The sequence below is a fragment of the Biomphalaria glabrata genome, chromosome 17 (assembly GCF_947242115.1).
Source record: "Biomphalaria glabrata chromosome 17, xgBioGlab47.1, whole genome shotgun sequence".
NCBI lineage: Eukaryota > Metazoa > Mollusca > Gastropoda > Planorbidae > Biomphalaria > Biomphalaria glabrata.
In genome coordinates, this window is record NC_074727.1 from 13,917,967 (window position 1) to 13,932,243 (window position 14,277).

At 37.0% G+C, this 14,277-nt stretch overlaps 1 protein-coding gene across 5 annotated transcripts in view; it reads left to right on the top strand.

The window, feature by feature from the left end:
• LOC106079746 (uncharacterized) overlaps positions 1-14,277 on the top strand; it is a 55,547-nt gene that overhangs the window by 17,022 nt on the left and 24,248 nt on the right. For 2 of the 5 annotated variants that reach the window (XM_056015867.1, XM_056015869.1), the window contains exon 2: positions 12,352-13,392. In XM_056015867.1, coding sequence (XP_055871842.1) covers positions 12,364-13,392 — 1,029 coding nt within the window. In that variant the 5' untranslated portion in view covers positions 12,352-12,363. Of the gene's footprint in view, positions 1-8,080; positions 8,170-8,266; positions 8,338-11,004; positions 11,155-12,351; positions 13,393-14,277 lie in introns of those variants that run through there. The other 3 variants (XM_056015870.1, XM_056015866.1, XM_056015868.1) reach the window with 3 other exon arrangements.

Here is a 14,277-nt window from a genome sequence, read left to right on the forward strand (position 1 = left end):
TGTACCTTAGCGAACTGATTACTCCATTTGTCCCCCAGAGAGCCCTGCGCTCAATGGACTCAACGCTTTTAGTAGTGCCACGTTTCTCCCTCAAAAGCAATGGGGTCTGGGGGAGCGCTAGGAGCTCCCCCAGCGCGGGACGAAGCCCCGCCGCCAAGCACTGTTTCTGATATTGAAAGCCAACAAAATGCATATTCTGAGGTATCTACAGTGCATTTTCCTGCTATTAAAAAGTTCTATTTCAAAAACCTAATGTGCTATTCTTACTGACTTAGACCCTACCGCGCCGTTCGGAGCATTTGACGTCAAGCTGTTTCCACAAAAATCTGTCACTGGTATCGCCTGAAACCTCTTCCCACCTGCCATGAGGACCTCCATGAATGAGAGACGTCAAGTTGTACTAGGATATCATTGCAACTCTTCTTATGCGTAATTCATTTTGTCGGAGAACATGTCCCTCAAACCTCATGCGTCGCTCTCTCACAATCTTACTGTTTGGCATAGGATTTACTTGATTACGACCAGATCTCTATAACTGACTTCTAAAATCTGTCTTAGCCATCTTTGTTGAGCCACATTTAGTGTTTTTCAATTTCGGCAGTTGACTATTCAATGCAGTTTATTAATGGAGCCCTGCCACTGGTAAAAATGTGTAAACACTCTTGAATACGCTCTTGGAATTAAGTGACTGTAGTTTGCTTTAGATTTTATATCGAAAAGAGAAATTTTATCGTCAAAATCATCTGTTGGGGGTTTTCCACCTCAAAATTCTCTGTAGGGAGATTTAAACTCAAAACCATCTGGAGGGGCTTTAAACTTTAAAAAAAAAAGCCATCTGTAGAAGAGGGGTTTAAACTCAAAACCCCCGATTGGATTGGCTACGCTCAAATAATTTTAGTGTGTAATTTGCTTTTTTTATATGGGAAGAGGTATTTTTAGCATTAAACCCCTCTAAATGGGGGTTTAAACTCAAAACCTCATTTGGCAACGCTCATAGCATTTTGAGTGCTTAATTTGCTTTTTTTCTTACACTGAAGATGTATTTTTTAGCCTCTAACCCCCCTGGCGGGGGGTTTAAACTCAAAACCCCTTTGGCTACGCTCATAGATTTTAGAGTGAGTAATTTGCTTTTATTTATATTAAAGAGGTACTTTTTAGCTTCAAACTCCACTGGAGGGGAGTTTAAACTCAAAACCTCTTTGACTACACTCATAACATTTTGAGTGTATAATTTGCTTTGTTTTTTATTATTAAAGAGGTATTTTTTTACCTTCAAACTCCGCTGAAGTGGGATTTAAACTTAAAACTGAGTCAAAACCCATTTAGCTACGCTCATAACATTTTGAGTGCGTAATTAGCTTTTTTTTATGTTGAAGACGGGGTTTATCGTAAATTTTAGAGGGGGGTTTAAAATCAAAATCTTCCTTAACTGTGCTCTTGGAATTAGGGGATTTTCGTTTGCTTTTTTTTTTTTTTTTGGTTTTGTTTTATAGAAGAGGGGGGGTTAACTGCAAAAACCCTAGATAGGGGGTTTAAAACTCAAAACCCTCTGGTAGGGGTTTTAAACTCGAACCCCCTGGTAGGGGGTTTTAAACTCAAAAACCCTTTGGTTGTGCTGGGGCAAGTGATGGTTTAGTATTAAAATCTCACCTAAAATAAACAAAATCAAAGCAAAAAATCAGTCACTAAATTCCGATCCCCCCCCCCCCCCCCCGAGGGGGGGTTTGAACCCCAAAAAAAACCTCCTGGCTATCTAGTCTAAAATAATGACTTTCTAAGACTCTACATGCAACTAATAATAAATTAACAATTAACGTTGAATTACAAGAAAAGTAATCATTTTTCCTGACATTGAAAAAAGGTGCCGGTACCCCGTATATAGGCCTATATATGTATATCTCAATCTTCTTTCATTTAATTTTTTTTTTGCGGGGTTATTGCTACTTAATACATTGATACCGGATCGATTTAAATAGGGCCTAAGTATACAAGCAGGATGTCGAGCATTGGATAAATTTATTTTATAAGTACAAAGTTTTATGGAAGAGGCAATATATTAGTTGTTTGAAGTTTGTAACTTCTTAAATTCAGGCTAAAAATATCGAAGCCTACATATTTACACTCATTTCTAAACAATTAGAAGAGATGGACTGACTCATAGTGTAGCTTGTGTACATCTGCAAAAACACAAACTCTCTTTGTAACCTTATCAGTTAGACTTACAAAACTATTAAAATAAAAACTTAGTGATTATTTTTACTGTATAGTTCTATTATTATTCCTTTTTAGAATTAGGATATAAACAAAAATTTGCCATATGACTTTATCTAACAGAAAACAAATTAAACTTACGTCTATTTATGCGGTTATTTATAGTTACCTAGTAATATAAAATATATTGAACTAACACGTACATTCATCATAATGCAGCCATGCAATTTTTCGTTTATTAACATAGCATTATTTAGGACCATTATTTTACAAAGGCTGCTTGGAGAAATCAGGTATACCCATTAGGAGAAAAATGACCCCTTTACTCAAGAAAAATTTAAGAAACTAGAACAAAATAAACAGCGACATTCATAACAAAATAATATTCAAAATTGATTAGAGTAACACCTTTTTAAGTAATCATTTAAAGTTTAAAATCACTACATTTTTTTTCAACAATTATTTTGTGTATGAAATTGTGTATCGGAAAATGCCGGGTACATGAAATAAGCTAGTCCTAAAAAAATAACACAGATCTTGGGTAAAATACTCATCAATAAAAGTACTGTAAATGTGTAGTTTCATGCGCTAGTTTCAGGTCTTTTCTTTTTATAGCCTCTATCGGGTTATATCCCAACTACCCGTATTTTTGTGCAGAATTTTTTTCTCTATCAGGTACACTTAAAATTATAGCATAATAATGTCAGTTTAATTTAAAAAGAGAACTGAAAAATACAAAGATTTATAGGGAAAAAAGCGACTTCCGGCCCAATAGTTTTTAATCAAAGAAACGAAACGGACTAGTCCAACAAACCCTATTCGTATGGTATACTAAAGGTACACAATTCAACAAATGGAAACATTTACATGCTGGTTTCCTAAAAATAACGATAGTCCAACAATATGGACGAAATCCGGGGGTAGCGATATTCTATGTAGACTACTAAATAAAATTACAATATAACATAAAAAAGTAAAATGCAATTACCTGCAGCCATACATAAACACATGGTGTAGAACCAGACACAAACAGGGAGTGGAGACGACGTAGGTCCAGTAACATACGGACACTACAGCGACAAGAGATGCCGGTCGAATGGACAGTGTCCACGTTGGTCTGCCTTTTTATGCGCGGACACAAGGTGCCATCTAGGGGGAAGGGTCACGTGGATATCGGGGTGGCCGGTGTTTCCTGAAAAGGTATACACTCCACTACATATGTAAATTATGAGTGAGTCCGGTGTGAATGTACACTTTGGTTTCTTATAGTTATAATGTTTTTTGTTTGGTGTAATGAACAAATTGTAAGACAAATTTCCGAAATGAACGAGTAGTCATTCTCTGGCGCTGCCAGGGTCGAGTTTCGCTAAAGAGAAACAAAATTCATCGTAGTCCCTTTAACAGTTTCCACTGAGGAATTTTCTGGTGATGTGGCAGGTCTGCAGCAGTACCGCCCTCTGACAGGCAACGAAGATGTTCCTAGGAATGTTAAGGGCCTTGAAGGTGTCTGTGAGGTCAGTTGTTATTATCCCCTCGGTTGATATAACAATGGGGTATATTGTTATTTTGGACAATTTCCATAGACGCTTAATCTCCAAGCCTAGGTTCCCATATTTTCTTTGTTTTTCTATCTCAGTTTTTCTTAAATTATGAGACAGTGGTACGGCGATATCGATAATGGTAGCAGTTTTTTTCTTTTTTATCGATGAACAGCAGATCCGGGCGATTGAAATCTACCGTTTTGTTGGTCAGAATAGGCCTATCACAGTACAGCAGATGTTCAGTAGACTCGAGAACCTCTTGCGGAGAGTATTTATAATAAGGGGGAGTGTCCTTACCGATCAATTTGTACGTCAAAGCCAGGTGTTGGTGTATTAACTTTGCAACTATGGCGACCTAGGTAGGCTGATTCTGATAGGGCTGGGCATCCTGCCATAATGTGTTCAATGGACTCACCCACATTTCCACATTTTCGGCATTTGTCGACAACATTGAGTTTCAGGATATGCTTCTCGTAATTTTATTATTATGTTAAAAATGAACGAGTAGTCATTCTCTGGCGCTGCCAGGGTCGAGTTTCGCTAAAGAGAAACAAAATTCATCGTAGTCCCTTTAACAGTTTCCACTGAGGAATTTTCTGGTGATGTGGCAGGTCTGCAGCAGTACCGCCCTCTGACAGGCAACGAAGATGTTCCTAGGAATGTTAAGGGCCTTGAAGGTGTCTGTGAGGTCAGTTGTTATTATCCCCTCGGTTGATATAACAATGGGGTATATTGTTATTTTGGACAATTTCCATAGACGCTTAATCTCCAAGCCTAGGTTCCCATATTTTCTTTGTTTTTCTATCTCAGTTTTTCTTAAATTATGTGACAGTGGTACGGCGATATCGATAATGGTAGCAGTTTTTTTCTTTTTTATCGATGAACAGCAGATTCGGGCGATTGAAATCTACCGTTTTGTTGGTCAGAATAGGCCTATCACAGTACAGCAGATGTTCAGTAGACTCGAGAACCTCTTGCGGAGAGTATTTATAATAAGGGGGAGTGTCCTTACCGATCAATTTGTACGTCAAAGCCAGGTGTTGGTGTATTAACTTTGCAACTATGGCGACCTAGGTAGGCTGATTCTGATAGGGCTGGGCATCCTGCCATAATGTGTTCAATGGACTCACCCACATTTCCACATTTTCGGCATTTGTCGACAACATTGAGTTTCAGGATATGCTTCTCGTAATTTTATTATTATGTTAAAAATGAACGAGTAGTCATTCTCTGGCGCTGCCAGGGTCGAGTTTCGCTAAAGAGAAACAAAATTCATCGTAGTCCCTTTAACAGTTTCCACTGAGGAATTTTCTGGTGATGTGGCAGGTCTGCAGCAGTACCGCCCTCTGACAGGCAACGAAGATGTTCCTAGGAATGTTAAGGGCCTTGAAGGTGTCTGTGAGGTCAGTTGTTATTATCCCCTCGGTTGATATAACAATGGGGTATATTGTTATTTTGGACAATTTCCATAGACGCTTAATTTCCAAGCCTAGGTTCCCATATTTTCTTTGTTTTTCTATCTCAGTTTTTCTTAAATTATGAGACAGTGGTACGGCGATATCGATAATGGTAGCGGTTTTTTCTTTTTTATCGATGAACAGCAGATCCGGGCGATTGAAATCTACCGTTTTGTTGGTCAGAATAGGCCTATCCCAGTACAGCAGAGGTTCAGTAGACTCGAGAACCTCTTGCGGAGAGTATTTATAATAAGGGGGAGTGTCCTTACCGATTATTATTATTATTATCTGGTGTAATAGAGTTATTGGTATATATTAGTTATTTCAATGAAAGTAATTAGCTAGTCAAGGTGTCCACGTTAAGCTAAGTGGGTTATTAAGCAATCATACCTCACACATTTCTGACTAAAACATGTAGTTTTTGTCTTGAGCATTAAACTAAGTGCAATACTAAATTAAATGTTTCATGTATCTATTCTCACCAGCTTATAAAACACGACGTTTGCGATTCCAATCTATAAAAATACTTGCTATTTTTGGTGTTTCTGGTGTAGGCAGTGCTGATATGTAGTTTAAAAGGTATATGGTAACCTGCAACTATTCCTCTTATCAGCTTGCAAGCTCTTCATAATGTAAAAAAAAACCTGGGTGGACACGGATTTCGAAAACGGCTCTAACAATTTTCCTAGAAACTTGAAGGTTTATGTAGGCCTATTTTTTTTATTTGTTTTTTTTTTTTTTTTTGTTAATTTTTTTTATCAATCAGGAAAACCTTTGGTTTGAACCTTAGGCCTATAATTTTTCAAAATATAATATTCTTAAAATTAAATTTGGCCTGAAGGTCTAGACAATCTATATCTTAAACACACATACGTCAGCGGGTATTCCCGCATGTATTATTAGCAGTTAAAAAAAGCAAATAAACGGTCAGGAACATTTTGCGCACCTTCTTATGGAGCATTTCGTCTAGACTCCTGTCTTTTTTTATGTTTGTTAGTCTGAATCTATATCAACAAACTAGAATTTTATATAGTTATAAGGCTTGTCTTCGAGTCCGAAGATTAGTGAGGAATGCAGTATTTCCCGTGGCTACGCAGCCCCAGCTGTGACCTACGTATTTTGCCACATCCAGACCAAGCATAATTATTGTCCTCAAGTGGTCGATTTAGAGATTTTCTTCTCGCCATCAGCGTCTGTCCTCGGCAACGGATTTTCTTTTGGTCTCAAATGTGTATCCCGCGGCCCTTGTGAATGACCTCCAGCTGTCTCGTTCTGTGGCCGCATGCAACCAGGTGCTCTCCTCTATGTCAGCTAAGGCGAGTTGGCGCCTAAGCCGGTCTTTAAAGCGTTTTCGTGGGGCGCCTCTGTTACGTCGACCACCTTTTAGCTCACCGAAAAAGACTTCCTTTGGCATACGTTCGTCTCCCTTGTGTGTGTGTGTGTGTGTGTTTGTGTCTGTGCGTAGAAATTCGACAGTTATGTGTATTGTTGGGTGATTATTTTTTGAGCACTTGAACAGACTGGTCCAAGGAAGCATACATTTTATATACTCTTAGTAGAACTATGCGAGGGTTTAACCAGGACTGTTTTTTTTCGGAAAGGGGAAAGGAGAATAGGAGGCTGATTAATATTTTGAGTGGACGCGATTAGACAGTTATGTATATTGTTGGGTGATTATTTTTTGAACACTTGAACAATCCTGTCCAAGGAAGCATACATTTTCCTAGTTGCTCTTTCTTTCTTGTAATTTGTTTCAAAACCTTCACATTGTTTTCGCCTGGCATCTTTTTCTCGTGGTCAATACGTCTTTGAGGTTCTACAATAATGCCCCAGATCGGAAGGTTGACTCGCGCGTCGTTTATTTTAGTTAATACAAGGGGTCAAAAAAGTTATCTTAGAAAATTGAAAAACTGCGGCCTGATTCAGACACTTTTTCATGCATACAAGTATGTAGTAAATGTCTTAAGAGTTTCTTTCATTTTTTTTAATGTATCCCTAACCATCTTGAAGCTTTCTGAAGCTCCAAAAATGCTAAATCAGTGATGCCCAACATCAATCGACATGTGGGCCATTTTAATTTCCAACACTGGTGTCGCGGGCCACATAAAAGAAAGGTACAAAAACGGAATGATTTAGACCTGAAACTATTTGATTAGAAACCCGTGGATCTAGCACTTACCTTCATTAATGGGATATTTTATTTTATTTTTTCATGCGTCAGAAAACAGCTTCATTTCTCTACGAATAATATGAGCAATAGTTTTACCAACGACTCATTTTCTTGTCTCTGTTTTGGTAAATATTCACATTAATCTTCCAATCTCTTTATGTAGTTTAACAATCTTTTTATTCGAATGACGTCAAATTTGTTTTATTATACCGTTTATATACTATTCTTTTTTTTTAAACACTCACATTACAACTCCAATATGTTGGCTTCTTATCATGTTTCAACGAAAGTAAAGTTCCTTTCACGTTTTTGATAAAGTCTACATTCAGAGTCCCATTATATAAACGCACAAATGTTAAAGTTCACGGTACCAATCAATCGGAGAAAAATTGAGGGCCCTAACGAAGGTAAAGATACATTTTTTCAACCTTTTTAGGGGGGAGGGGGTAGCGGATTTTCTACATTTTGTGCTGACATTTCGTCGACGGGCCGGATATTGGGCAACACTGTGCTAAATGAATAAATGAATCTTGTTGGTCTCTCAGATCCACACGATAGTTATCCAAGTGTCACCGGCTCCTCTTAAGGTGTCTAATATGTGTCAGCTTGCTCTTGATGAGGTGTCAATGTATCAAGATGTTCATGTGAAGCTGGAGACTCTTATGTAGATATTATCTCTAGATCTAAATATGTCTTTACAGACTCAAATAACGACGATCCTTCAATTCAAATTTCAAGTTGATTAGTTACTAAGATGAAAAACTATCGCTCTAGGACTTGTATAAAGGAGGTATTGTCTGTTTTTTTTCAAAAGTATTTTTTTTTAATGTGTTTTTTGTTTATTTTATTTTTAAAAAAATGTCAACGTTCCTTAAACCTCTTGACAGCAGAGCATGACATTGTGTTAAACCCAGGACTGTCATGACAAGAGGGAGCCATCCATATAATTACACCAAAGGTATACAATTCTTCATGTTTCATACAATGCAGGGCTGCTGTTAAAAAAGATTTTTACTGCATTTTACCCTGTCTATAAACTAAGTTTAGTTCTCTTAACAAAAGGTTGTATGATTATGATCAATGAACATTTAGAATTTTTTTATTTTTATATCACAGTCATATAAAAACAAGTAATACACCTTTTTAAAAAAAATATGTTCCTTCCTTATGTTTAAATAATATAGTTTTTTTTTTACAATTCACTTTTTTTTGTCTGGTAAAAATGTGTACACGTTATTTGTCGTATACCCAATCTCGGATCAAGTTGAAGGTCGTTCACTTTTTTAAAAAATATATATATATTAAACTATATATCTCAATAATGGTGACCGGTCACTTCATCCCCTGGTCATTTCATCCCGCGGTCATTTCATCCTCCCGTCATTTCATCCCCCGGTCACTTTATCCCAAATTAAATATTTTGTCACTTTTCATTGTTTGATTGTGCTGTTGTGGCTTTGACTTTAAGTTCTCCTTTCATCTAATATATAAATATTGTTGTAAATCTCTAAGGCAGGCACTCACCGAAAGGCAGGTCGTCAACAGTAAACGATGTATTAATTTATTTTAAGCATTAACATAGTAATAGTTAGATTAGGACTTCTGCTATAAAGTCACAGGGAGTAATATGTTCTAGGTTCTAAGAGTCCTACTCCATATCAGAACACAGAACAGACCACCGACACACTTCCCAGTGTCGCTCCAGGTCTTCCAAACAGTTTCCTAGTATCACACAGGAGGACAGCACTCAGCACCAGACTGTTCAGACTCCCATGACTTCAGCCGGCTCACCCACAGTCGTTCTTCCTGTCTCAACAAGTCTTCCACTCCTTGTGTTGAATGGCGCTCTGATGCGCACCATCAGTGTGGCTCTAGAGCGGAGTTACAACACTATGATTTTGTAGAATGCTTTTTGATATTTTTTGACATGTTACTAATGCGTTTATAGTGTTTCCACTTCCACTTTGCATTCTTGATAAGAAATCTTGTAATAGATTGTAAATCTGGGTGTGTACTTAGCTATAGCGCTTCTATTGGATCTGGGGGATGTAATATTATAATATTATCCTGCACATGACGTAATGATCAAAGACCAAGGTCTGGTGGAAATAGTGAAATTCATTTGAGAGAAGTGATGAAATGACCGGGGGATGAAATGACCAGGGGATGAAATGACCGGGGGATGAAGTGACCGGGGATGAAGTGACCAGGGATGAAATGACCGTGAACCCCCAATAATGTAGACGTTACTTCCCTTATTAGATATCAAACTAATTAATTACCAATAATAAATTGATTAATTGGTTAAATTGTTAATTAATTGATTAATTTTTTAGGTACAATAAATCATTTTTTTAAAAGTATCAACTTGATCATATAATGCGTCTGGGAGAAACAAAGTTAACAATTATATAATGGGAAAAAACCCTACACATTTAGTCATAGCTGTGAAAACTGAAAGATTAATTTGCCTTGTTGGTATCAAACAAAAAAAATAATTACAACACATTAATTCACTAATAATTTAATTGTATTTATTGATTCGTGTCTCGTCTTTGCCAATAAATAATAGTGCAAAGCCTCAACTTGATCCGACAATGGGTATGGGAGAAATAACGTGCACAAACATTTTTCCAGACCGACAAACAAACAGACAGAGTGATTCTCTTAAATGCACGGAAGTTGATACTTATTTTTAAAACATTCTGTGAATGGGAGAATTTATCTATTTATTTCTCCCCCATAAGGAAATGATAGTTGGCTGTCAGGAAAGCTTCCTCCTCACAGACCTATATATATATATATATTATACATAGACTGGACGTGGAGATCTCTAACTCTACACAAAGATGTCGTGAAAAACTTCAAAACTGCTGAAACAAGGCGTTGTTTTGTACAGTAGTTAAGAAGTAAAGTTGTTGTTTTTTAACCCCAACCTATGTAATTAAACATTGAAAATAAGAACACTCTCGTCTCATAATTATTATTTTGCAATTTTTGGATACATAATCTAGAAAGATCTAGGTAATCAATCTATTTAAGTTAATTGTACATAAGATGATTACAATCAACAGACGTGAATTATTTCGATCTAGGATTTTCGAAACATTATCTAAATGGAAACTATAAGGAAATGGTTTTATTTCATAGATTTGCCTGATTATATATATAGTTCTTTGATTAATAGCCAAAATTTCTATCAAAAATCCACTAAATGGTATTGCATTACTTCTAGACTTTGAAAACTGAGGATCATTACTTTTCTAGGACAGAAAAGATCGATTCTCCTAAATTCGAGGCGACTTCCCTTTACAGCTTGAAAAAGAGCTACGTATATAACAATCTCTATATATAGGTCTGTGAATTGATCAATAGCTGATACAAATGTGTTTCAGTTTTCCAATCTAGGTATAATATAAAATGATCTAAGTTGCTGCAGTATGATCCCTTAAAATGCACGGATGTTGATTCTTATTTTTAAAAATTCCTGAGAATGGGAGTCATCTATTTAGTCCCTCCCTCCTTCCCCGCAAGGAAATGACTTTGGACTGTCTTGAAAGCTTCTTCTTCCTTCAGTAATGTTGCATTTCAATTTGCGCATCTCCTTTGCACACTTTGCACTTCATTCCCTAACCATTATTCTAGTCTCAAGATGCCAAACTCCTATTACAGCTCTATTGTTGTTTTTGTTAGTTATGTATCTAATTCTAGAGGGGCATGTGATTACCGTTCAATGTATACTGCAACTGTCTTCTAACTGCATGTGAGCGCTTATGTGAGTCATTCTCCAGTGTAATAATAATAATAATAATAATAATAATCTTTATTGTCCGTATGGAAATTTGTCTTACAATTTGTGCATTACACCAAACAAAAAACATTATAACTATAAGAAACTTAAGTGTACATTCACACCAGACTTATTTACATTTACATGTGACAAAGTTTATACCAGTTGTTCTTATTTAATGATTTGATTGCCATCTCTTTTGTGATGGTAAAATCACAAAATCCTGACACAAAGGGTAATTCTTTATTTCTAGGATCTTGTTAGCTTTTTTTTTTATAGATGTTTGTCTCAAACAACTGCCCAAATGGGGTTTGTTTTTTTGCCAATGATTTTACCAGCAGCATTTAGGATTCTGTAAAGTTTATTTTTATTTTTAATGCTCAGATTGTCATATTAGACAGTGATATTGAAATTTAAAATATTGCAGATATGAGCGTGATAAAACATAGCCAAGGCCTTTTCGCTAACATTAAACGAGGACAGTTTTCTTAGTAATCATAATCTTTTGCTGCCCTTTTTTTTAATCAGTATCTGCAGTAAAATTTAGTTTATTGTCTAGGATAGTACCAAGGTATTTAAAGGTTTTCACAATTTCAATAGTCTCTCCAGCTACAGAAACAACATCATTTTCCTTCTTTTCCCTACGAAAATCGATTATCATTTCTTTGTTTTTTTTTACATTTAATAATAAAAAATTATCTTTACAGTATTTTTCAATGTGTTCTATTTCTTTGAAATACTCATACCATACAGAGTTTTTTTAAAACAATTTCTAAGCATTAACCTTCACCTTCACCTATCCCTTAAAACAATTTCTAAGCATTAACCTTCACCTTCACCTATCCCTTAGTCCAGTGTTTCCATTTCCTTAACGAAACACTTCGAACATTCTGAGCATGTAGTGGAACACTTTGCTTTGTTTTGTTGTTTTTTTTTAACATAGAGATTAACTCACGTGGTGGCCTATTCTAGTTAACTATTCCAGTAGATCGTGGAACACCTATTTAGGCTTCACGGAACACAAGGGTTCCGCGCAACACAGTATGGAAAACACCACGCCTTAGTGACTTAGTCGTTTAAACCGTTGGGACAGCTCACAGGATCCCTGTGTGATAAGTTGGCACAGCTAATAAACCATAAAATAGGCTATCATTTGTTGATTTGTATACTATTTCTTTTCAGTTTCAGAATATAATGGCACACGGATTAAAATTAAAATCATTTATCTTCATTTTGGGTGTCGTGTTGCTGCTGCTATTCATGAACTTTCACTGTTTCTACAATCTGTGTTTCCCTTGCCAACACCCGAAGCCAGTAAAACCCAAGCGAGCAAATAGCAGTGGTCTTATTAAAGGAATTAGCACAGTGTTGCTGTGTGATGTCCAGAAGGAGGCTGCGGTGCCGAAATGCCAAGCTCCCGGAAGTGCTGCTGATAAGCTGAGATTGATCAGAGATATCTTCACAAGCTATGGTAACGACGAAACGGTCACGGCGTTGTTCGGAGACAAGCTGAAAGCGAGCAACTTTGAGGCTTGGGAGATACCTACCGTGGCACATTATGTTTGGTGTGGCAACAAGTTTTTTCGCTTCGAGGATTATCTCGGCGTGTTAAGCATGGTACGTGTCCTTAGACCCATGAAACTGATATTTCATTACGATTCACTTCCCCTCGAGAAAGATCTGTACCACACATGGTTCCAAGAACTTAAGCAGTCCCTCCCTTACCTTGTTCTAAGACGCACGAATAAAACCATCGCCTGCGGCACGATGGATGCACTGAACTACGGTCTGGAGCAGCTTGCAGCGAGTCCAAGTGGTGGGGTCTTCTTCGGTGAACGGGCTGTCCTGACCTACATTCCAAATCTTTGGCGAGAAGAGAACTACCTGACCTACCTCATGCCGGGAGCCAGTCACAGTGAAGAGACGATAGTCTTTGCCAGATATGGACTTGTGCAGTCTGGAGTTAGCCTTCAGGACTACAAGAATAACTCGCTAAAGAGCTCTTACGAGTGTGTGAATGTTGACCAGTTTAACACGATGGTCAGAAACGTCACCGAGTCTGGTGCTTTGCAGCAAATGATTGATGATGTCCTCCCCCCATGTCTTGCAGTAGCTGGCCCACTTTATCCTGAACATATTATTACGAGTAAAACGCCTTTCGGAAGAGTGGCCAGATTTCTGTATTATGGTAAATCAGAACCAATTCAAGCCAAACAATCAAAGGTAAGTTGTTAGACATTTTTTGTTTCAATTTTTAAAATTATTATTGTCTTTATATAATATACATTATTCTAATTTGATCCCAGAGTGTCTTTTTGCTTGCTCTTTCATTCAACCACTCAATCCTTGTAGCATTTAGCTTTCAAATAGCTAAATTTAATCATTAATAGAGATATAATAAATGTAGTTTTTTATAGCGGTACTTTTATACTTATAGTATGCTCAGAACGCTATGGTCCAATTTTATTTGTGAACCAGTTAGGGGGAGGGGGTATCTGGGAGAAGATTTTCCGTGATGCCTTTAGGCGCTCAGTAAACACAACTCTGCTCAAGTCGGGTGTCGAACCACGAGCCCCCTTCATAGGTTTCCAAGCCAAGTTTAAGCGTACTTAGCCTCTCGACCCTTCCTATATAGATATATAAGGAAGTGCCATATCTTCTAATGCAGTGATGTCTAACCAACGGCAAAAAATAGGCGATGCTATTCGAACCTTTGAAACCTCTGACCACTTGTTGTATTTGCATTTACTAAGAAAATAAACACTTCTGTTTTTTTATGAGGGTCAATGTTGGTTCAATGCTGTGACGATACGAATAGGACGTCAATATTTTCTGTTATGAAGGAACGCCTGTAATTTATAAGGGACATTTTGGAAAGCCTAAAAGAGCTAGCTTTAGACCATGTTAACAGATATAATTTTATCTAGGATTACGTCATCAATGTCGACAAATTGGCTAAAAAAAATAATAAAATAAAACTTTGATTTATGACGTCAAAAAGCTTCTTTAAGAAGAATAGAGGAACTTGCGAATTGAGTAAAACTAAATACAGTGTCACGTGATGAATTGGGTCAAGGTATGCCAGACAAAATACGTTTCCGGTACGAG